Source organism: Myotis lucifugus, unplaced genomic scaffold (genome assembly GCF_000147115.1).
Source record: "Myotis lucifugus unplaced genomic scaffold, Myoluc2.0 scaffold_22, whole genome shotgun sequence".
Classification (NCBI taxonomy): domain Eukaryota; kingdom Metazoa; phylum Chordata; class Mammalia; order Chiroptera; family Vespertilionidae; genus Myotis; species Myotis lucifugus.
Genome location: NW_005871070.1, coordinates 5041933 through 5066424, shown reverse-complemented (window position 1 = coordinate 5066424; position 24492 = coordinate 5041933). Strand labels below are relative to the sequence as shown.

Here is a 24492-nt window from a genome sequence, read left to right as displayed (position 1 = left end):
AAAGAAAAGTCTGACCTGCTTGAACTTTAAATTTTTTTAAAAAGAAAACTGCCTGGTGTTGTAGAACTACTATTAGAATAGCATGACTGACCAGTAAGGATGTCCAGGCTCCATGGCAGATCTTCTGAATCAGAATAATCAGGACGGTCGTCCTGGTTAGGAACCACTTACCAGAGGGAGGCACACAGTTCCCAGACTAACAGCCCCGGGCATAAATCTGCTCTCGTTCACACACAGGCTCATCACCTGTTCATATGTGACCTTTGAAAGTCTCTATGCACCTTGCTTTCCTTGTTTGTGAGCTAGAGATGATGCTTACCATGCAGGGCTACTTTAAAGATTCTGTGTATAAAGTACTTCCACATAATAGGTTCCAACAAGTGTTTATTAAAATAAGAGAATGATTTTAACAAAAATTGATAAGTGCCATCCTATATTCCTGATATTTGGCACAATAAGCTCATATTTTTATACTTGGAGAGAGAGAAAATAATGGTACTTCAATTTTTTTTAATCTTTATTGTTGAAAGTATTACATATGTCCCCCTTCTTTCCTCATCAACCTCTTCTAGCCCATCCCCGCCCCCTACCCTATTGTCTATGTCCATGGGTTATGCATATCCTATATAATAAAGAGGTAATATGTAAATTAATGCTCACACCCTCACAAGATGGCTGCCTACGACCAGGCCAGCAGAGGGTTAGTGAGGGACGAGCCTAAATTGGCAGTTGGACATCCCCTGAGGGGTCCCAGATTGGAGAGGGTGCAGGCTGGGCTGAGAGGATCCTCCCTCCATGCACGAATTTCATGCACCGGGCCTCTAATATGCATATAAGTTCTTGGTTGATCTCTTCCCACCCACCCACCCTCCCCTACCTTTCCTCTGAGGTTCGAAAGTCTGTTCCATGTTTATATGTCTCTGGATCTATTTTGTTCATCAGTTTATTTTGTTCATTAAATCAGAAACACCAATCAGAAATAATATATGCACCCCTATGTTCATAGCAGCACAATTTACAATAGCTAAGATTTGAAAACAGTCCAAGTGCCCACCAGCAGATGAGTGGATTAAAAACCTGTGGTACATCTACACAATGGAATACTATGCTGCTGCAAAAAGGAAAGAACTCTTACCATTTGCAACAGCATGGATGGACCTAGGGAGTATTATGCTAAGTGAAATAAGCCAGTCAGAGAAAATAAGTATCACATGATCTCACTCATATGTGGAATCTAATATACTTCTATTTTTAATGGGTCTTGCTTTTTCAAAAGTCTAGCCTTTAAGTATCCATTATAGAATCTGATATTAAAATTTTAAAGAAATGGGGAAAAGTGAGTCAGTTTTGTGGAATAGGGGCAAAGGAAAAAAATTATTTTTATCTCTTTGAAATGTAAATGTTTTCATCCCAGTTATATTTATAGTTACTGAAATAGAAATAAACAAGACAGACACAAAATCTATTCTCAAATAGATTTTTTGTTGAGTAGTAGGAAAGAAGCAACTTATAACAGATATCACTAGAATTGTGCTAAGTGACACTTTATCACTGGGTCCCTCACCTGGTCTGGAGGGTCAGAGAGGTTTCCTGAGGAAGACACCTGTGTTGGTAGACAAATGACAATCTAGAAGGAGAGTAAGGATGCACTGGAGGGGCAGAGGAAAGAAACTGGGTAAACACCCTGTGGTGGGAAGAAGGCCTGGGGAGGAAGGGCAGAGAGGGCTGACAGTCACATGAAAAGCTTCTGAAGCACAGAGTGGAGGATCATCCAGGCCTTGGGGAAATGTTATGGATTTGGGACTTAATCCCAAATGCAGTAGAAAACTGTGCTGGGTTTTAGGTAGAAGTGACATAACTAATCTGTCCTTTTAGACATCAGTCTGGGTGCAGCATGAAGAACTGAGATATCATGATCTAATGAGAAAAAACATATTTGGTCTTTGTCTTAGGTTCCTGGCACAGAGCTTCTAAAACCCTTGGCATTTCCTGAGTGATGAAAGTGAGAGAATTGTTTTTCGTTATTCACATACCTGTGTTTAAGTTAATGAGGGACTCTTGATGGAATCATAGATAGCTTCAGGATGGGGGCTGGAGAAACCAACCTTGTGATTAGAGTGTTGGAACATTCAACCCCACCCCAGTCTCTCGCCTCCCGGGAGAGGGGAGTATCTAGAGGTTGAGTTTAATTACCAGTGGCCAATGATTTAGCCAATCATGTCTACATAAACAAGTCTCCAATTAAAACCCTCCACAAGCCCTGGCCAGTGTGGCTCAGTTGGTAGAGTGTCATCCTGAAGGGTCACTGGTTTGTCTGAGTATGGGAAGCAACCAATTGATGTTTCTCTCTCTCTCAAATCAATAAAAACATATTTTTTTAAAAAAAAACAACTCAAACCGGTTTGGCTCAGTGGATAGAGCGTCAGCCTGTGGACTCAAGGGTCCCAGGTTCGATTCCGGTCAAGGGCATGTGCCTTGGTTGCGGGCACATCCCCAATAGGGAGTGTGCATGAGGCAGCTGATTGATGTTTCTCTCTCATCGATGTTTCCAACTCTCTATCCCTCTCCCTTCCTCTCTGTAAAAAATCAATAAAATATATTTTAAAAAATAAAAAACAACTCAACAATGGGGTTTTGAGAGCTTCTTGGTTGGTGAACACATTGAGATGCTGGGAAAGTGTACACTTGGAGAAGGCATGGAAGCTCCGTGCCCCTTCCCACATACCTCTCTTATGCACCTCTTCCATTTAGCTGTTCCTGAGTATTCTTTATAATGATCCAGTAATGGTAAATAAAGTGTTTTCCTGAGTTCTAGCAAATTATCAAACCTGAGGAGGAGGTCATGGGAACCTTCGATTTACACCCGATAGGTGAGAGGTACAGGAAGTCAGGGCTTTCCATGGGCACTGGAAGTGCGGGTCCTCTTGTAGGACTGGGTCCTTAACCTGTGGACTCTGATGCTGTCTCCAGGGAGCTGGTGTCAGAATTTAAATGAAATGTAGGACATTCAGCTGGCGTCAGAGAATTGGTTTGTATGTGATGGGGAAAAAACATGCATTTGGTCTTGGAAGTGTTCGGAGCACAAAAAGAGTTTTATTTTAAGAACGGATTCAGGGGAAGTAGGCATGAATGGAGTAGTGGCAGTGTAGGAAAGAAAAAATAATAAAATAACTGGACAGTTCAGATCAATTACTTAGGAGGTAAAATCAACAAAACCTGACGGTTGATTAGAAATGGCAAATGGGGAAAAGGGAAGCAACAAGGATCAATTCCAGGTTTCTGATTGGGTAACTGGCTTGGGAATACTATTTATTGAGATGAGGAACACTGACGCAGGATCAGGTCTTAGGGGCCAAAAAGAGGACATTACAGTGTCCAATACATAACAGGAAATAAAGATAGGTGCTCAGAAACAAGGTCTGAATTGCATTAGAAATTTGGGAGTGGTCAACCCAGAGATGTGTAATCAATATGTCTCCGGACCCCACCTCCTCTAACTGCAAGAAAGGCCACGTCTCCTGGAACATCTAAATTGCTTCATCCTTTCCCAGAGCTCTCCTTCAGAAACACCCAAAGACTCTCAGGGCTGCCCACACTGGCCCAAGCCCCATGTGTCTCTTGCTGCCGCCACAGTGAGGGCAGAGGATTCAGATGTGCCCCTGAAGGCAGCTCCATCGCCGCTGACTTCTCTGTGGCCTTATCTACAGGCTGCCTCCATCATCTGCTCCCTAGAGGGTAGAATCAGAGGCCAGTTTTGCCACAAAAGTGCTTGAAGGCACTCCTGGCCTCCATCCACCTGGGAGGTGAAGCGACTTACCTGCTTGGAAATTTGGGAAGAACTGGGAAAGCAAGACCAATATTCACCTATCTCCTTAGGAATGAGCTACCTACAGGGAGCACCAATTTGGCTGCTCCTCAGATGCTGGCTTTTTCCCCTCTGCCCTGATCCAGCACTGCCTGTGACTAAGAGAAATTCTGCCTAATCCTGGGTTTAGAGATGAACAAGCCCATTTGAATAACAGACCTAAAATACATCATGCCCTTTGTCAGAAAAAAAGATGGTATATTGGCCCACTGTGATATCTAGCACATGACATTTCTTATTTGCTGTCTCTCCATAACAGAAACTAGATGTGTACATCATTTTAAGGGTTGCCTAACAGTCCTCAGTATGATACACCATAATTTAACCAGTCCTCTACGAACAGCCATTCATCTCGTTACCTCTTTTCTACTATTTTGAGCTTGATTCAGTTAATATCCTTGAACATTCAATTTTATACAACTGTCTATAGCCCAAGAGTGTAACTGTTGGGTCAAAAGGCATAAATACTTTGTTTGCTTGTTGTGTGTCTTTGTTTTTAAATATTGATACCTCTTGTTTGAGGCAATATATACTTCTACCAGCATGGATGCATCAGTCTTCTATTGCTGCATAATCAATTGCCACGAACTGAAAAGCATAAAACTTTCTGTGGTTCGGGGTGCAGGTACGTTTTCCTATGTCCTCCACTCAGGGTTTCACAAGGTTACAATCAAGGTGTCAACTGGGCTGTGTTCTCATCTGAACACTCAAATAGAGAAGAATTCTCTTCCTTGGTGCTGTGTGAATGAGGGTCTGGCTTCCTACTGGCTGTCAGCTAGAGGCTCCCCACAGCTCCTGGAGGCCACCCACAGCTCCCTGACATGGCCCTCTCCCCAATAAGTTCACAGCATGGCTCTTTGCTTACAACCAGCAACAGACTCTCCAGTCTGCCAAGAGAGAGTCGTATAAAATGTAACAATTGCCCAGCCTATTTGGCTCAATGGTTGAGCATCAACCCATGAACCAAGAAGTCATTGGTTCAATTCCCAGTCAGGGCACATGGCTGGGTTTCAGGCTTGATCCCCAGGAGGGGGCATGCAGGAGGCAGCCTATTGATGATTCTCTCTCATCTATGTTTCGATCTCTCTATCTTTCTCCCTCTCTCTCTAAAAAAAAAAAATCAGTAAAAACATATTTTTTAAATAAAATAATAAATAGAATGTAACAATCATGGAGGTGACATCTCATCACTGTGTTGTTATAGAAGCAAATCACAAGTCCCACCCACTATCGAGGAAAGGGGATTCTAGAGAGCATACTAGTAACCACGTGGGCAGAGATCATGGAGCCATCTTAGAGTTCTGCTTACCACAATGAGGGTGCCCAGGGCCCCATGCCAATCCTAGGTTATCAACCTCTGCCAATCTGACCGATAACAAAAGCTATCTTGTTTTTATTGGAATTTTTTTATTATCAGTGAAGCTAAATACCTTTTTATATGTTTACTGGGTATTTCCTATTTCATCTTTTGTGGTGTTTCTGCTCTTTGCACAATGTTTTACTAAAACGTTAGTGCGAGTCAATAATCTCTTATCAGCAATTCAAAAAAATGTTTAAAACTCTAAGCATCTTAAATTCTTAACAACCCATTTGGTAGCAAAATCTGGCTTGAGCTAAATTCATTTGTCAGCAAAACCTTCTCTGGACTGATGCAAAGATATTTATAGTTTTATCTATCTCATTTAGCCTGAATATTTAATTATTTCAATGCAGAACTAAAAATGTATTTGCTTAACTGCATACTGCCCTGGACCTCACTGGGCATATTAACTAATATATGCCATTTACCTTTCTAAAGCTCCCTCAAAATTGAATTCTGAAATATTTTATAGTCCCAAGGTTTTTTGATAAGGAATTATGGAACTCTATTTCTTATTTATTTCCAAAATGTGTTTTAGATTAGGATAGTGAACATTGCCAGTTTCTCCCCATTTTGTCATGTTCCAATCTAGCATATAGTGCCAAGGGTTTTTCTAATTACTAATTAATTCATGTTAATTGCAAAAAATCAAATATAGGTTATAACAGTGGTTCTTAATCAAGTCAATGATGACTTTGGAAATCTAATTCATCCAAACCCATTCATCTTTTTATATTAATGTTTAACTAATGGAACCACTAACCACTCAACCAAGTCAGCCAAAAATCTGGTCAGTAACCACAACTTCCACCTCTCCTCTATCCTTGATATCTCTCAATTTTATCCATTTCTCATCTCCATGCATTTCCTGAATTACTCTAACAGCCTCCTAAATAGTTTTCCTGTGGAGTTTTTATCCCCGCCAATCCATGTTCAACATTGTAGCCAAGGTGATCTTTCTAAAATGCAAATCTGATACCACTCCCTCACTTAAAACTCTTCAGTGACTCCTCGCTGATCATAGGATAAAATCCATACTCCTTAATATGGCTTGCAAAGTCCTTTACCATCTACAACCCCACTTAATTCCTGCATGATCACCCCTATGTCTGATCCTTCCCGCCCCCTGCCCCCCAGTCCCTGTGTTAGTGAATGTCCTCAATTACCAACTTGCTCAAGACAAAAACCTGGACTCTCTCCCCGTCTTGCCCTCTAAATCTAATTAGTCATCATATCCTGTCATTTCTACCTGCAGTGCCACCACTCTGGTCCAAGCTACCAACTGTGTCTCAATTGGAATACTAAACTAGCCTTCCCTCATTGAGGAGGGAGTAAAACAGATAGTTCTTAGGCTTTGTGAAAAGTTCAATTTTGTAAAAATGTGTAAGAACATAGGATATGCTCTTAAAAACCCTGGTGAATATTACAGATTCACGGAAACTAGAGTTTCCTTGTAAACTATTTTTAAAAACCCATATGAGCAAGGCTTTATATATATTCAGAAGTCTGGAAGCTGACAAAGCAAGAAAACAAATAGCAAGGAAAAAATGTGTGCTTCAATTAAACCTTGGTATTACTTTATTGCTCAAAGTAAATTAGGAAAGTATAAAGGAACTGAGATTGTATCCTGCTTGAAAGCTAACAAGTTAGCCTAACAACTGTTTCATGGATGTGGACAAAAGACATGAGACTCTAGGGTTAGAGACAAAGGCCTTTGTTGCCCAGAGCAACAGCACTAGCTGCTATTAATATTTTCTTGTTCTATTTCCTCAAGCTCTAAATCCCACAAGCAGGGACAAAGAGGGTCTAGGTGACATCTACACACACAATGGGTTTCATTATAGGCAAGCACCCCTGTGCTTAGAGAACCCACATCATTTTAAACTGGACAGTCAGCATGTCTGCCCTTTGTGCCAGAGGTAAACACTGTATCTTCCAAGGTTCTTAGCAAACCTACCCTTAGCTCTAAAAGGAGACACTACATCTTCCAACGTTGTTTTGTTCCCTTTACAAACATCCCTGAAAAGATAGTCTGGAACAAAGACAATTAGAGCCACTGTTCGCAGACATGCAGAAATGTGAGAGGCCCACAAAGAACTATTTCCCAACAAAGTTCACTCCCCAAATACACCTGTTTCAACACATCATGTGCCACTCCATCACCGCTCTAATTAGTCTAACCACCAGAGGCTGGAACCAAGTCAACCTGTCTAACACAACATTTAATCAAGGCTACTACCAACAGGATTCCACGCAGCTGGATGTGCCCGTCCTCTATTGACCTCAACTATGGCCCCCAAAGTCCTAGAACCAACCAATTTAATGAACCCCATAAACCACCCAGGCTGACCTAAGAAAGTCAAGTGGCTTTTTTCTTAAGTTTCTGTATTGACCTTTCCACTTGTCCCAAGGCACTAATCCAGACCCCGCAATATGTGATAGAGATTGCACAGACTCCACCTTGGCCCATGAGGAAGACGTCAAGGGCAATTCTCCCACATGTAACAACTTTGGCTAATGAGCTGAGGCCGACCTGACTTCCTTCCAGGACTAAGGTGGTGTCATTAATCACTTCAGCTAAAATCATGAATAACTTCCGTACCACCTTTCCTAATTGGATGACTCCTATTGTAGGGATAACTGCCCACGAGGTGCGCATAACTGTTCATTATTTTTTGCGCACTGTTCGTTTCTGGAGTGCCTCATTTAGGAGAGATCTCTCGGTCATCTAAGGGCCACATGATTTATCAGAGGTTTTTCCTTTAAAACTCAAAGGTCTCTTATGATTGTCCATAAGGAGTTTTCAGAAGAGGCAAGTTAACTCCTGGCTTCCACACAAAAAATAAAGTCTAGAGGGCACACATGATATCCCTGGAAAGAAAATGTTTATAATTGTTGTAACCATTGTAAACTAAGTGGGCCCTACATCATTCAAAGAGCATAGGTTGACATTCCTCCAACGGGGCCTCCTAGCAAGCTGGTAAGCCTTAGTTAGGATTCCCCATTCAGTTTATTTATTTCTATTTTATTGTGGACAGTATTACAGATGTCCCCCCATTCTCCCCATTTGTCCCCCTAAAACCAGTCTCTCCCACCCCAGGCCTTCCCTACACTATTGTTTGTGTCCATGGGTTATGCCTATATATTCTTTGGTCAATCTCTTCCCGTCCCCTCCAACCCCACTCCCCACTGAGATATGTCATTCTGTTCCATGCATCCATAACTCTGAACCTATTTTATTTATCAGTTTATTTTGTTCATTAGATTCCACATATAAGTGAGATCATGTGATATTTGTCTTTCTCTATGGGATGATTTTGCTCAGCATAATACACTCAGGTCCCTCCATGCTGTCTCAAAGAGTAAGAAATCCTTCTTTTGTACAGCTGCATAGTATTCCATTGTGTAAATGTACCACAGCTTTTTTATCCACTCATCTACTGGTGGACACTTGGGATGTTTCCAGAACTTAGCTATTGTAAACAACGCTGCTATGAACATAGGGGTGCATATATTCTTTCTGATTGATATTTCAGGATTCTTAAGATATATTCCCAGAAGTGGATTCACTGGGTCATAGGCAGTTCCATTTTTAATTTTTGAGGAAACTCCATATTGTTTTCCACAGTGGCTGCACCAGTCTACATTCCCACCAGCAGTGTACTAGGGTTCCCTTTTCTCCACATCCTCTCCAGCACTTGTCATTTGTTGATTTATTGATGGTAGTGATTCTGGCAAGTGCCCATTCCGTTTACTAGTAAATAATTGAATCTAGTCCCTATTTTTGGAGGGGTTGAGTGAGAGCTATCAGTCCAAACTGTCCTATCTATGCACACCACTAGAAAGGTGGCATTCATTCACCACTCCCCCTAATGACCTGCAATGGCTGTGGGAATGGAAGGCATCCAGAGGTGTAACCGGTGCTTTGCATGGGAGATGCCGAAGCTGGGGCTGTCCTGTTTTATCTGATAGATTTTTGGTAAGGTCAAGGGGAATGGCAATCAAAACCATGGTCAGAGCCATCTGGAAGTCGGGGAGGAAGATGGCAGGTCCAGCATCAGGACCCTTTAAAGCGTTTGTAACAGTTTGGAAGAGCCACAGCTGAGGAAGAACCCAGTGTGGTTCTGAAAGACATAATGTCATTAGAGTTCCATCCTCCCCCTTCCGAGGTCTAAGGCAGCGATTTTCAACTGGTGTAACACAAAGCATTTTTAAAACGTGCAATACCTGACTATTTAGTCAGGGGCACTGCTCTATTTTCCCTTAGATTGCCAAATAAATAACAGCCAACACAATAGCCGACCAGTGTGGATGAATGAAAATTATGCCTATTTTTTTGTCAGATTGGCAGAAATTATATTTTTTGGTGTGCTGCAGAATTTTAGTAATTGGTTTATATGTGCCGTGAGATAGAAAAGGTTGAAAATCTTTGGTCTAAGGTGCTCTTGCCTCAGGTGCTGGAGTTGTTGCTCTCTCACTGTCACTACAAAATCAGTTTGTCCCATTCCAATAATCTCTACTCACACCCAGACCTTTCATTCAGAAGAGTCAGGTGCATGAGGGGTAAGGCATTTTATAAAACTTACAGAAACTCATTATGCCACCCACGCTGGCCTGCATGAACCACTGCATGACTCACAAGGCGGTGCACTCACCAGGTGGTGATCAGCCTCATGATATGGGGCTATATCAATGCAACAGAAGAATCCAGGTGGCTGAGCCAATCTGAAAGCCTGAGGGCCCCTTTTGACTGGGCTGCCAACCTACCGGTCTTGAGCTGCCATGAATGAACAGAAGATCATCGTGCCCAGGAACAGTCAGGAAGAAATCCCGATTTTTTAAATAATAGTAGATCATCTTGATCATTAACCAGGAAATGGCTGAGAGATGATCCCTTTTCTGAGCACAGCCATGGTCAGAGACCAAAGTGCCTTATTAAAGTGTGTGAGCCAGGAAGAGGTGAGGAAGCTGGAGTTTAAAAGCTATCTGAATTTAGTTTGAGGAGGCCATTCCAATACTCAACAGTATCTCATGCCTGTGAGTGATAGAGAGCATGACATATCCATCAAATACCTTGACCATCAGCACATTGTTGAGCAGCTTTTGTAATAAAAAGCATAGCATCATCAAGTTATAGGTGGTCCAGAAAGCTGAAAACATGACACAGATTTGTTTCAAGGGCCACAATAGAGAGGCTGGAACTAGCTGATTAGGCTGAACAGCAATATTGTAAGCTGAAAAGGTGTCAACAGCAGAGGAGGTCAACAGTCTGATATATTCAATCTTCCAAGAGCTGAGCCTAAGAGGATGGATGTGCTGCCATGTCCAGGACAACAATGCAGCCAGGCAGTAATGGGCAGCGTAGTCTTGATGTGAACAGCAGTTTGACACCAGAGAACTGGCCCTTATTATGGGCATCTACATGAGTGGCCCAGAGAGTTTGATCAGCAGCTGTGACTTGTCATATTTTGCAGTCCCAAAGAAAGGTGCCATTAACCTACCAATCTGTACTTTTCAAAGTGACAGACCAAACTACCTGATCATGAGCTACACCCAAACGGTCAGTAAATATACAAGTTTTTTTATATACTTTCTAGAGAGGACGGGAAGAGGAGGAGAGAGAGAGAAACATCAATGATAAGAGAGAATCATTGATCAGCTGGTTCATAGGTCGACGCTCAACCATTGAGCCACGCCGGCCGGGCAAATATACAAGTTTTATCAAGAGGAGTATTGGCTAGGGCTGTGAGAACAGCCTTGAGTTTTGCACAGCAAATGGATCAATCCTGCCCATGTTTGGTTCTGCAAAGCTGGTACTGAGGCTCAACCGCAGCAGAAGCTCAGCGGGAACATCAGGTTTAAGCTTAGCTTAGCCAAACCATCAGTGAAGCGGGCCCCTGCACTTAGGGTAATCTCTGCAAACAGGTCCCCATTGAACCAATAGTTTTGCTTCAGGCAGCAGAACAAGAAGTAAATAACCCAGAGCAAAGCTGCCGCTTTTTCATGGAAAGCTGAGGAGCTCAGCTGCATTCTGCAACATGGCATTTCCTCTTGACAGTGAGGCTTGTTTGGACCTCCCCACCTTGTTTGCCTTTAAGTCTGGTTGATCTGCCCCCAAATGGGACTATCATGCCGAAGAGTGGCAAGGCCTCCATGGGTCAGTTTCAAGAACAGTCTAGTGGCAGGTTAATAGCTGCTTTTCAAAAGGGTAGCCAGCGGCCCAAGGATTCCCAAATACCAAGAAGCACCTCACATGGAGGATGCCTCTTTTTGCCACTCTAATTGGAAAAACCATTAGTCACAGAGACTTGTAGCCCAAAGGGGTCGTTAGGGTTGTGGGGATGCAAAGGCACTAGTATTATTTGGGAAGAGATGCATTCTCTAAATTCACCTGGTACTCATAAGCATTCATAGTACAGACATGTAAACATTGATACCAATTACAGTAAGTTCTCACTTAACATCATCAATAGATTCTTGGGAACTGCAACTTTAAGCGAAGCAACATACATAACAAAACCTATTTTCCCACAGGCTAATTGATATAAATAAGAATTAGGTTCCTATGGCATATTTCTGGTCCCAAAAATAAAGACCCAAAGTAGTTCTAATATTAAACATTACGTAGATGTGAGCTATACATACATTTTAGAAAGATGAATAAAAACAAGTAAAATAAAAATAACATTTTTAAAAAGTAAAATAATTATTTTCCAACCCACTTATTTTATTTCAGGGTCAGGTGACTGCAGCCTGTCCTGGCAACTCATGACGCAAGGCAGGACCCCATCCTGGACAGGACGCCCTTCCACCACAGGGCCACTCACGCCCACCACTCTCACTTAGACTGGGGCAACGTAGACACGCTATTCACCTCATGCTCATCTTTGGGATGTGGGAGGAAACAGGAGTCCTTGGCGAAAACATGGGGAGACATGGGGAGAACGTACTAACTCCACACAGACAGTGACCCCTGCTGGGACTCCATTACTTTTCCTCATAAGGTCATAGTGAAACATTAAATAAAATAACATGATTCAAGGACTCCTGTATACAATCATCAATGGAAGCTACAGCAGTAGTACACTGAATAGGCCCAAAGGGCTCCACCCAACAGGGACACATTTATTTCCTTGCTCCGATGCAAAAATTGCCCAAACTCCAAGAGTTGGATTCTGGTGCCCACTCCTCACACAGGACTTGATAGGATAATGACTCGAGTGGCTATAACCAACAGAGTGATAAAAGTTTGAATCTCTCCCCTCTGCAAAGTGCCCCCAGCATCCTCAGGCAGGTGTGTATCAGGTCTCACCCTTAATCACCTTTCTCCTTAATGAAAGCGAGGCCAGGGGAGAAGAGGAGCAAGAAGGGAGCACAAAGGGAGAGAGCTCTGAGCCAATAAGCAAGGCTTTGCATTCACTGTCAGTGGCCACCCACTCACAGTTCACCCTAACGAACGTGTTTTCAGACCACGCAAAGGTCTGTATTGAATAACTTGTCCCTCACTGCAGATGCCATCTATTTCAGTTTGGGGAATTCTTTGGCTTCACAGCCAGTCACATTGTCTTCAGAGTTGTCCCATTATAATAAGATTCCTACTTCTACCTGCCCAGAGAAGAGTGAACCCCTAAGGCACCATTTAGGCAGCTTGTTTCAATCCTACCTCCCATTGCTCAGTCTCTAATCTTTAACAAGTAGGATATTGGTATGGTCCTTATTACCCTAATCAACCTAATACTTCGGCAAGAGCATTTATTACTGGGTGCCAGGGAGTTGTCTCATCTCTCACTGGCCTGTTGGCCACTATCCTTTATCACCCAGCAGACCATGTCTCTGTCAGCATCCCATCCTTATCACCAAAACTGTCGAAAAGGTGCCTACTTAATGGTGTTAAAAATACGAATAAATTAGCCTTATTTTCAAGGCTTTTATAAATGATTATTATTCTTTTAACCTATATCTGTGCCTTTTCATTTTAATGCCATATTTTTTATATGTAAACTATTTGAAAAGTTTTTAAATCACCAAATTTGACTAATAGTTTCTCGTTCAGTGGCATTAGCAACTTTAACTGTCATTCCATAATTTTAATTGTCTTCTGATTTGGAGGGGGTTTTTTTGAAACCATCTCTAAACAAAGCATTATCCCCATGCTTTTAAGCGCAGGCCTATTTTTTATATATATTTTATTGATTTTTTTACAGAGAAGAAGGGAGAGGGAATAGAGAGTTAGAAACATAGATGAGAGAAACATCGATCAGCTGCCTCCTGCACACCCCCTACTGGGGATGTGCCTGCAACCAAGGTACATGCCCTTGACCGGAATCGAACCTGGGACCATTCAGCCTGCAGGCTGATGCTCTATCCACTGAGCCAAACCGGCTAGGGCCGAAGGCCTATTTTTATTCATAACTTTAATAATTATTTGTCTTTTCCCAGTCTTCTTCCAAGTCTTAAACAACACAATCCGAGAGGTAGCTGCTGATTTACACACGCTACATTTAAAAAATAAGAATGGGGGAGTTGCCGGAGGCTGGTCCATCCTTGCTGCTTGACACAGTCACTGCAGGGAAGAAACATCTGCACAGCATATGTTTCAAGGGACCTGGCGTATATGGCATACTGTTCTTAATATGTTTGCTCCCCTTCTTAGGGCTATGTGTTCTAACCAGGGTTACCTCTCCGAGAAAGGTTGTTTCCGCAGGTGGGGATTTTTCCCTGGAGTTAGGGATTAACAGGATTAAGGAAGGGAATAAATCAGTAAAACCCCTTAACTAAGTGCCAGGCAGGTAGTTAAGCACCTTAACGACGAACAATCACGCTTAAGCTACATAATCTTTACTTAGGATAATCTCCTTCAGTTACTTCCTTGTAGCTTAATAGAACAATAGAGTAACCTTGGAATGGAGATAAGAAATGCCCTAACCTTTGGGAATAGAATGGATAGGATTAAAACCAACTGGTATAAATACAGATGTAACAGGACAATAAAGACCGAACCTGGCTGGAAAACCTGGCTTTGCTGATCATCTGAACGCTGCCTCCGTGTCATTCCTTCTTCCACAACTCCGTCCACACCTTTGGGAACCCCTGGACCTGCTGGGGCTGGATCCCAAGTTCTGGAGCTCGAACAGCCGTGGGGAGAGCGCCGGCCCCGCAATGCAGCCCCTCGGCAGCACCCGGGTCGCCGTGCTGCCGGAGCCCGGGCTGCCGCTCACAGCTGTCACATCCACATCCCTGTCGGCGAGTGAAGAGCCGGCAGAGGCAGGGGAAACCCCGGACCCCAGCTGGTGCCCCCTATGCTGCTCCTCGCCATGCGGTTGCGCGCAGCCAGAAGCCAAGAAGAAAGCACCATGTCGTGGACTTGGTCTGTTTTACACATTATTGTCTGCCTTCCTTTTCTCAGTGGCCTCTTTACTTGTTAAAAAAGTGCAAGACCTCCATGCTGTAGAAATTAGTGCATTCCGATGTGTGTTCCAAATGTTAGTCGTTATCCCTTGCTTAATATACAGAAAAACTGGGTTTATAGGCCCCAAAGATCTACGAATCTTCCTCATTCTCAGAGGAGTCCTCGGTTCTACCGCCATGATCCTTTTATACTACGCTTTCCATATGACGTCCCTCGCCGATGCCACGGTGGTCTCGTTTAGCTGTCCAGTGTTTACGTCTCTATTTGCTTGCATGTTTCTCAAGGAAAAATACAGCCTTTGGGATGTTCTCTTCACCGCATTAGCCATCATCGGAGTGATCCTCAGCGTGAGGCCGCCGTTTCTGTTTGGTTCCCACACTGCGGAGATGACTGGAAGCTACTCAGATCACCTGAAGGGCACGTTCGCATCACTCGGACAAGCCGTGTTTGCTGCCTCGACTTTCGTTATCCTCAGAAAAATGGGGAAATCTGTGGACTACTTTTTGACCATCTGGTATTACATAGTGGCTGGCCTCCTGGAGTGCGTCATCATCCTCTTTGTATTAGGAGAGTGGAGGCTGCCGAACTGTGGGATGGACAGGCTCTTTCTCCTACTAATCGGGCTGTTTGGTTTGGGGGGTCAGGTGTTTCTCACCAAAGCCCTTCAAACAGAAAAAGCTGGGCTAGTAGCACTAATGAAGACCATGGATGTGGTTTTCGCTTTTATCTCTCAGATTATTTTCCTGCATGATACACCAACGTGATGGACGGTGGGTGGCGCGCTCTGGTAGTAGCCAGTAGTGCTGGAGCGGCCATTCGCAATTGGTGCCAGGGATCCGAATGAAGCATCATTGCGGAAATGTGTATTGTTTACAAGTCCACCTTCACCGAGTACAAACACACCACATATGCACATACCTGGAAAATCGGAATTTACTTAATTGATTATATTTAATAAATTTCATAGTTTAAGTATCAAAAAAACTGTTAAGAACTGTGAAGGGTCTGAGACTTTACCCTACTTGCAAACTAACAAGTTAGTCTGGCACAGCTTTCGGGGTGCTGGCAGAAGACATGAGATTCCAGGGTCAGAAACAAAGGACTTTATCACTCAGGGCAACAGCCAAAGTATCATTTTCTTGTTCTGATCCTCTGCCCCAATTCCCACAAGACAATGCAAAGAGCCGAGTGATACGGTGCATACAAAAGGTTGCATTACAGGAGAGGAACCCTGCGCACAGGGAACCCAAATTTTTTCTAATGCCCTTTGCTACAGAAGAAGACATTCTCTATTTTGCAAGGCTCAGAGCAAATCTGCTGTTTTTCCTGTGATGGGACACTATCTCTTCTCTATATTCTCCACCATACAAACATCATTGAAAAATATTCCGGAGTAAAGGTAGTCAGTACCTACACTTGCAAGACATACAGAAACATAAGAGACCCATGGAGAATCTATATATATAAAAGCCTAAGCAACCGAAACAACCAAACGGACTGAACAGGCTGCGTGGGGCAACCAGGCCGGCAGGGGGTTAGTGAGGGATGACCAAACAACTGAGCAGCAAGCTGCATGAGGCAACCAGGCCAGCAGGAGGGGGCAGTTGGGGGTGACCAGGCTGGCAGGGGGGGCAGTGAGGGGCAACCAGGCTGGCAGGGGGGCAGTTGGGTGAGCAGGCCGGCGGGAGAGGCAGTTAGGAGTTACCAGGCTGGTGGGCGGTGGGGAAAGGGGGGGCGGCCAGGCCGGCAGGGGGGACAGTTGGGAGTTACCAGGCCAGCAGTGGGGACAGTTAGGGGCGATCAGGCAGGCAGGCAGGTGAAGAGTTAGGAGCCAGTGGTCCCGGATTGTGAGAGGGATGTCCGACTTCCAGTTTAGGTTCGATCCCGAGGACCAGGCCTAAACTGGCAGTCAGACATCCCCCGAGGAGTCCCAAATTGGAGAGGGTGCAAGCTGGCCTGAGGGCCCCCCACCGTGCACGAATTTCGTGCACCAGGCCTCTAGTCCTATATAATAAAGGGGTAATGTGCAAATTGACCATCACGCCCTCGCACAAGATGGCCGCTCCCATGTGGTCATAAGATGGCCACCACAAGATGGCTGGCAGGGGAGGGCAGTTGTGGGCAATCAAGCCAGCAGGAGAGGACAGTTGGGGGCAACCAGGCCTGCAGGGGAGGGCAGTTGGGGGGGACCATGCTGGCAGGGGAGGGCAGTTGGGGGCAACCAGGCCGGCAGGGGAATGGTTAGGAGGTGATCAGGCTGGCAGGCAGAAGTGGTTAGGGGCAATCAGGCAGGCACACAGGCAAGCGGTTGGGAGCCAGCAGTCCTGGACTGTGAGAGGGATGTCCCAGATTGGAGAGGGTGCAGGCTGGGCTGAGGGACCCCCCCCCCTCAGTACACGAATTTCATGCACCAGGCCTCTAGTTGTTTAATAAATACCTTATCCTATATTTTTAAAAAAAAAAAAAAAAAACAGTAATATGCAAATTGACCATCATGCCCTTGCACAAGATTGCTGCCCCCATGGGGTCACAAGATGGCCACCCCCATGTCATCACAAGATGGCCAGCAGGGGAGGGCAGTTGAGGGGACCGGGCCAGCAGGGGAGGGCAGTTGGGGACAACCAGGCCAGCAGGGGAGGGCAGTTGGGGGCAATTGGGCTGGCAGGGGAGCAGTTAGGCATCGATCAGGCTGGCAGGGGAGTGGTTAGGGGTGATCAGGCTGGCAGGCAGAGGCGGTTAGGGGCAATCAGGCAGGCAGGCAGGTGAACAGATGGGAGCCAGCGGTCCTGGGTTGTGAGAGGGATGTCCAACTGCTGGTTTAGGCCCAACCCCACAGGGATCAGCAGTCGGACATCCCCCGAGGGGTCCCAGATTGGAGTGGATGCAGGATGGGCTGAGGGACATGCCCCCCCCCCCGTGCACAAATTTCATGCACCAGGCCTCTAATAAACAGATAAAGTGAAATTATCTCCCCATTTGTTATTTGCTAACAAATAAAGCAGACACCTGAATCAGCTGGTGAGAATATGCTTCCCTGATTTATTACTTTGTTTTTACATAATCATTATTTTGCTTGAGACAGTATGAATACAACTCAGACATAACCATATCCAACTATTTTTAACTACTTCAAAACTAAATAATTACATCTCTCTCTCTTCTCTCACCATCCCTAATAGTGATGATATAGATTGACTCTTTAAAAATATCAAAAATTTATACATTACTCATTACCTCCAGACTAGAAAATACTTCCCAAGTCTAGTCCTTAAAATTTAGGGCCAAAAAAACATTTTTTGACCAGCCAGTGTAGCTCAGTGGTTGAGCATCAACCTATGAACCAGGAGGTCACAGTTCGATTCCGTCCCAGTGTGGAGCATGCAGGAGGCACCCAATCAATGATTCTCTCTCATCATTGTTGTTTGTCTCTCTCTCTCCCTCCCTTCCCTTCCTCTCTAAAATCAATAAAAATTATTTTTTAAAAATTTAGGGCCAATACTTACATTTTTTTAAAATGGTAAAATTTATTCTGGAAAGCATATTAAAATATATGTCTAACCCTGGCTGGCATTGCTCAGTGGTTAGAGTGTCAGCTGAAGCACTGAAGGGTCTCAGGTTTTCCTGGTGAAGGGCATGTAGCTGGGTTGCAGGTTTGATCCTGGCCCTGGTCCAGGCGCGTGCGGGAGGCAACTGATTGATTTGTCTCACTTGCATCGATGTTTCTCTCTCTTTCTCTCTTTTCCCCACTCCCCACTCCCTTCCACTCTCTCTGAAAATCAATGGAAAAAATATCTTCGGACCCGGCTGGAGGAAGATGGTGGGCTCGCGGTGAGCAGACGTCAAGGGATGAAAATAGGTATGCCTAGAAGCAAATTTTAAAAGCATTTTCTCTTCAAATCTTTTTCCATACCACCTGATAAAGCATCTTGATTCACCATGGCCGTATCAGCAGTGAAATGGGTGATATCAAACAGAACTATTTTGAAACATTTATTTCCAATCCAAAGTGGAACTTTATACTGTTTGTCATAAATCCACATACTCTTCTCTTCCAGATGACTATAATTGCAAAGTAGAACTTGCTTTGACATCTGATGGCAGGACGATAGTTTGCTACCATCCTTCTGTGGATATTCCGTATGAACACACCAAGCCTATCCCTTGGCCAGATCCTGTGCATAATTATGAAGAAACACAGAATCAAATACTGAAAACCAGATTAGAAGTAAAAGATGAACACTTGGAGCAACGACCCATGATAGAACAACTTAGCAAAATGTTCTTTACTACCAAGCACCATTGATATCCTTATGGACAGTATCATACACGTCGTAGGAAACTGAATCCTCCAAAAGACAGATGATATTGAGGTTTTCAGTAAAATGCTGTCCTGTTCTCATTTGCCATTTGAGAAAATGCAATCAGATATATTCACTACTATGTTATATAGTAAAATAATAATAAAATGTCTTTTCATCTAAAAAAATATCCTCGGGTGAGGATTAACAAATAATAATAATATATCTAATTTTTTAAATTAGCAATACTTTTATGTTGAGAAACATGTTAAAATATTTATTGCTTATATGTCCACAGCAATCAATTCAGAATATAAATACTAGATCAATATTTAACCACAGAGGAAAAAACACATTGCCACAGCAGCTGATTTTTCTCTTTGAATTTAATGAGTTTACATCAAAAAATTAATCATTTTACATTTAAGGAATAAAAGTTTTTTTAAAAAAATAATACAAATAGTGAAAGAAAGGATTTTAATCAAGTTTACCTTTCTTTTTGATATAGCTTTTAACAATTCATCTCATCACATTTTATTGCAATGTTCAAATGCACTTACAGCACCCATTACAATCAGAAATTAAACTTAAAGAAGTACTTGTAAGTAATGACTCTCAGAGGAAACTGATTTACTGTCTATTAAAAACTCCATGGTATGTAAGCATTACACAATAATGCTACTTAACCGCCTGTTGTCACAATAATAACCCCCAAGTTTTCTGGAAATGAGTCCACATAAGAATTAATATTTAAAAGATGAAATGTTCCTTATTTTTTACTTTAGCAAGATCTTATTTTTTCATTGTTAAGAAACACTTTAGTAGTTTTAAAGCAGAAGCTGTTATAGAGTCTAGAGAGCTAAAACTGTACTCCTGAGTTCAAACTTACAGATAAGTCTTTTGTAAATAGTTCTCAATAAAATACCCTCCCTCCCCACCCCCTGCCCCAGTTCTTACAAAACTTTGGTCAAGAGTAGAAATATATCCAGGCAGATGTATATGCCATACAATAGCAAGAACAGTAAAGCCCAACTAATGACTTTGGGTTTTAGAAATAGAAGGCAATTTAAAATGGACCCAAAGTTAGATTAAGAAAAGCTTTCACAGGGTAATATTTAAAGTCACAAAGGTTAAGAAAATACTGATATCAAATTACAAATAACTACAATGTTAAAATAGACAAAAACTACTATACAAGAGCCTCTTTTAAAATTAAAAATAAAGAACACAACACATGAGTCAGGATTATTTTCCTGTTCTACTCATGAACTTTAGTCTTTATATTCGTAAGGTTGGTCACACTGACATCTAGTCGAGTTTCTTCTGACATCTGATGAAGTCTCATTCCAACTTCAGAGGATGGTTCTTCCCTAGGGAACCTCTCGCTTCCGGTCTCCTCTTGGTCATTGTACAATTTCAAAGTAGTGCAATATGGCCATGATGTGCTGAGGCATGAAGACGTAGCCCGTGTACAGTGCCATCCCCACGATGGAGACCAGCATGGAATCTGAGTTGTAGTTAAGAAAACTTACTATTTTTCTGAATTTATTCAAAACTAAATCCCAACATTTTTTTCAACAAATGTTTTATGTGGAAGTAGCCATTCAATTGATGTTTTCTCATATATATCAAGTATTTATGAAGAACTAATAACTGTAGCCACTAATGTTTACTAAATGTTTAAAGCTCATTTTATCTTCACCATCACCTTACAAGGTAATTACTATTATTCTCCCTCTTATACTTCAAAGCATCAGGCTGCTTAAAATGAAGCATAGAAACTGACGCTGTTTAACCTAAGAAACAGAAATATACAAAAATAAAACTGTATTTAATCACTGTACAAGGTCTACCAACTTGAATAAGCAATAAGAATGTATGATCCAAGACTTTTAGATTGAGACTGTGGCTAAAAGCATTGGCTTTGGAGCCAAAGCTAAAATCAATCATACACCAGTGACATAAATTGACAGCACCTGCTACTATTAAATATTTAGTATTATCACTAAACTTTGCAACAACATCAAAATCATCTTAATAACCTAACCAATATATGTTCTCTACAGTGTTCCTTTCTTCTCATTCCAAAGGGAAGTGAAACTGTATAGATGCAAATCAACAAGGGCTCTGACAAAATATTGATGCAGTAAATAAAGAGCTTTTCCCTGCACAGTCACATGGCCATGCTAAGAGGAATAACAGCTTCTGAACTGGGACCATCTCTCCTAATTATTTCCAGAATCACAATAATTAAGTAAGCTTCTAAAAGTGAGTTTTCACCCTAACCGGTTTAGCTCAGTGGATAGAGCGTCGGCCTGCAGACTGAAAGGTCCCAGGTTCGGTTCCGGTCAAGGGCATGTACCTTGGTTGCGGGCACATCCCCAGTTGGGGGTGTGCAGGAGGCAGCTGATTGATGTTTCTCTCTCATCGATGTTTCTAACTGTCTATTTCTCTCCCTTCCTCTCTGTAAAAAATCAATAAAATATATTTTTAAAAAAATAATAATAATAAAAATAAAAGTGAGTTTTCTATGCAATTAAATTTCAAAATTATTCCCTAAAATTACCTTAAAGCTCTCAAAACTAAGAGAGTATTTTAAACTGACTTAACTATACAGTGACATTCACTCTAAGTGAACAAGTAGACAACAGAACCATGAGGAACGTCTATTAGCCTTTAAAAGAATGCAAAAAAGCCCTAACCGGTTTGGCTCAGTGGATAGAGTGTTGGCCTGCGGACTGAAAGGTCCCAGGTTCGATTCCAGTCAAGGGCATGTACCTTGGTTGCGGGCACATCCCCAGTAGGAGGTGTGCAGGAGGCAGCTGATCGATGTTTCTCTCTCATTGATGTTTCTAACTCTATCCCTCTCCCTTCCTCTCTGTAAAAAATCAATAAAATATACTTTAAAAAAAAAGAATGCAAAAAGAAGGCACCTTTTATGAGTAGCTTTCTACAAAAGCAATTTAAGCAATGTAGTGGAAATAGTTCCATTACACTGAGTTGAATATTCCCTGAGATTATGCTTGGCACCATTTAAAATGGCAGTTTGATTGACATGCTTAGGCACTGGTTCTATTGTGACATTTGCAAGGTTAGGGAATATGTGCTGTTCACCTCCTAAGAAGTATTCTCACAAATAGAGCTAGATACACAATTTAAAGTGTACCAGCTATCTGGTACTTGAATGGATTTCTCAATCCATCGCATTCTTTAACACGCCTCTCAATGTTTAAAGTATCCTTGACACACACATACAAGAAACGGATACTGGAAACACCACGGCACTAGGCTTGAGATGTGACTCTGCCAATCCTGCATGTGCCAAAAACTCTCCATCACCAGTCTCCTTATCTATAAAATGGAGTTGATGTGAGAATTTGGAATCTATTCTGCAACAAAAGGCAATACAATGCTTATTAAAACTATTATTTGAGGGGGTGGACATTTAACATCATGACTCAAGCCAATGTTTGAGAACTGCCCAAAGTAGCCCTTCTACTAATTTATTATTAATTTGTAGTACAAGCCTGGGACATCACAACCTTGCTGGACCCCAGCTTCTCCATGAAATGAGGCTGCGGCCTTCACTAACATTTTAGGATCCCACTTGCTTGAAGAGGGCATTTAGACACCACCTCTCAATCATCTTTCACATACTTTTGTCTCACCACAGAAAATAGAAAAATAATTAATGTTATCTAACACACATATATTAGAAAGTGATACACAAAACGATAGCGTAATCTTTCTATTTGTCAAGTTCTTGTTTTTCATCCTATCTAATAATAGACAAACATGGTAACTGACCGTACCTTCGCTATGCCTCCCATTGGCTAATCAGCGCGATATGCAAATTAACCACCAACAAAGATGGCGGCCGGCAGCCACGCAGCTGAAGCGAGCAGGAGGCTTGCTTGCTCCAGTGATGGAGGAAGCCAAGGTTCCCCGCCTGCAGAGGCCCGGCTCTGAGCTCCGAAAGCAACAAAGTTTCAATTATAGAAGCTAAACAAACCCCAGATACCTGCTTTCAGCCAGCCATGGCCACGGAGCTGGAGCGAGCAAGAGCCAGCTCTTAGCCCCAGTGACTGCAACAAAGTTTCAATTATAGAAGCTAAACAAACCCCAGATACCTGCTTTCAGCAGGCCGTGAGAGCTGGAGCGAGCCAGAGCCAGCTCTCAGCTCCAGTGACGGCAACAAAGTTTCAATTATAGAAGGTAAATAAATCCCAGAATAAAAAAAAGAAAAGAAAAAAAGGAGAGGCTGGGAGCTTCAGTCGCCGGCCAGCCTGAAAACGGCCCTCAGCCCCTCACCCAGACTGGCCAGGCACCCCAGTGGGGACCCCCACCCTAAAGGGGGTGTGGCCAGCCTGAAAACAGCCATCAGCCCCTCACCCAGGCTGGTCAGGCACCCAAGCGGGACCCCCACCCTGATCCGGATCACCCTTCAGGGCAAACCAGCCAGCCCCCACCCGTGCACCAGGCCTCTATCCTATATAGTAAAAGGGTAATATGCAAACTGACCCTAACAGCAGAAAGACTGGGAATGACTGGTCACTATGACACACACTGACCACCAGAGGGCAGACACTCAATGCAGGAGCTGCCCTCTGGTGGTCAATGCGCTCCCACATGGAGGAGCTCTGCTCAGCCACAAGCCAGGCTGATGGCTGCCAGTACAGTGGTGGTGGTGGGAGCCTCTCCTGCCTCCTCAGCAGCGCTAAGGATGTCAGACTGCAGCTTAGGTCTGCTACCCGCTGGCAAGTGGACATCCCCTGAGGGCTGCCGGGCTGCCAGAGGGATGTCTGATTGCCAGCTTAGGCCAAATCCCCCAGGGATCGGGCCTAAGCCAGCAGGTGGTCATCCCCCGAGGGGTCCCAGACTGCGAGAGGGCACTGGCCGGGCTGAGGGACCCCCCCCCCCCCCCCGTGCACAAATTTTTGTGCACCAGGCTTCTAGAATAATATAAGGATCAGTAGCTGTACACAAATTAATCAGATCTATATTCTAGAGGGGGCTACATGATTCAAGAAATATACAATAAAGTTAGAGAAATCTAGATTAAAACAAAAGACCTCAACAACTAAAAAACAGACTTTTCTGTTTTGTGTGTTTATAACTGTCTCTGTCAATGAATTTTAAGTTCTTGAGAGGAAAAGCACCTCAGCTCAGCCATCCTTTGCTTCCTCCTGTAGTGCACTGCTAGATAAAGCAGGCACTGCGTAAAACTCTCAACATCTGAGCAGATAACGTGCCAGGATATGTGCAGGTGCTGAAGATAAATTTGTTCAAGAGCTGAATGAACAATCAGAGGTTATTTATGACCTGGACATAACATAAATATTTATTTTATGGGTTCAATGGATTTAAAAGCAAATGGAAACCACTTATCTGCACTTTGTTTGCTGTTTCTTTAACAGGGCTTCCCAACTAATCAGGAGCTGATAAGTTTCCAGATAGGAAAATATAAAATTTTTTGCCCATACAAGATCTTCCCCAACCCTTTCATGCAACAACAAAAAAGCCCAATAACAAAGGCAACAACATCAAAAAAAAAAAAAAA

The 24492-nt window shown here is 43.0% G+C and overlaps 2 protein-coding genes and 1 pseudogene across 2 annotated transcripts in view; 2 read left to right on the top strand and 1 right to left on the bottom strand.

Annotated features, from left to right (window-relative positions):
• Window positions 1-14384: 14384 nt before the first annotated feature.
• Window positions 14385-15398, top strand: LOC102431024 (solute carrier family 35 member G1-like). Its single transcript, XM_014453324.2, has one exon. The coding sequence runs from the start codon at window positions 14385-14387 to the stop codon at window positions 15396-15398; it is 1014 nt and encodes a 337-aa protein (XP_014308810.1).
• Window positions 15399-18344: 2946 nt separating this feature from the next.
• On the top strand, window positions 18345-19120 carry LOC102430701 (annotated as a pseudogene).
• Window positions 19121-19300: 180 nt separating this feature from the next.
• SPTSSA (serine palmitoyltransferase small subunit A) overlaps window positions 19301-24492 on the bottom strand; it is a 17294-nt gene continuing 12102 nt past the window's right edge. The window contains exon 3 of the mRNA XM_023751472.1: window positions 19301-20439. Within this exon, the coding sequence (XP_023607240.1) occupies window positions 20336-20439 (104 nt within the window). The 3' untranslated portion in view covers window positions 19301-20335. The remainder of the gene's footprint in view (window positions 20440-24492) is intronic.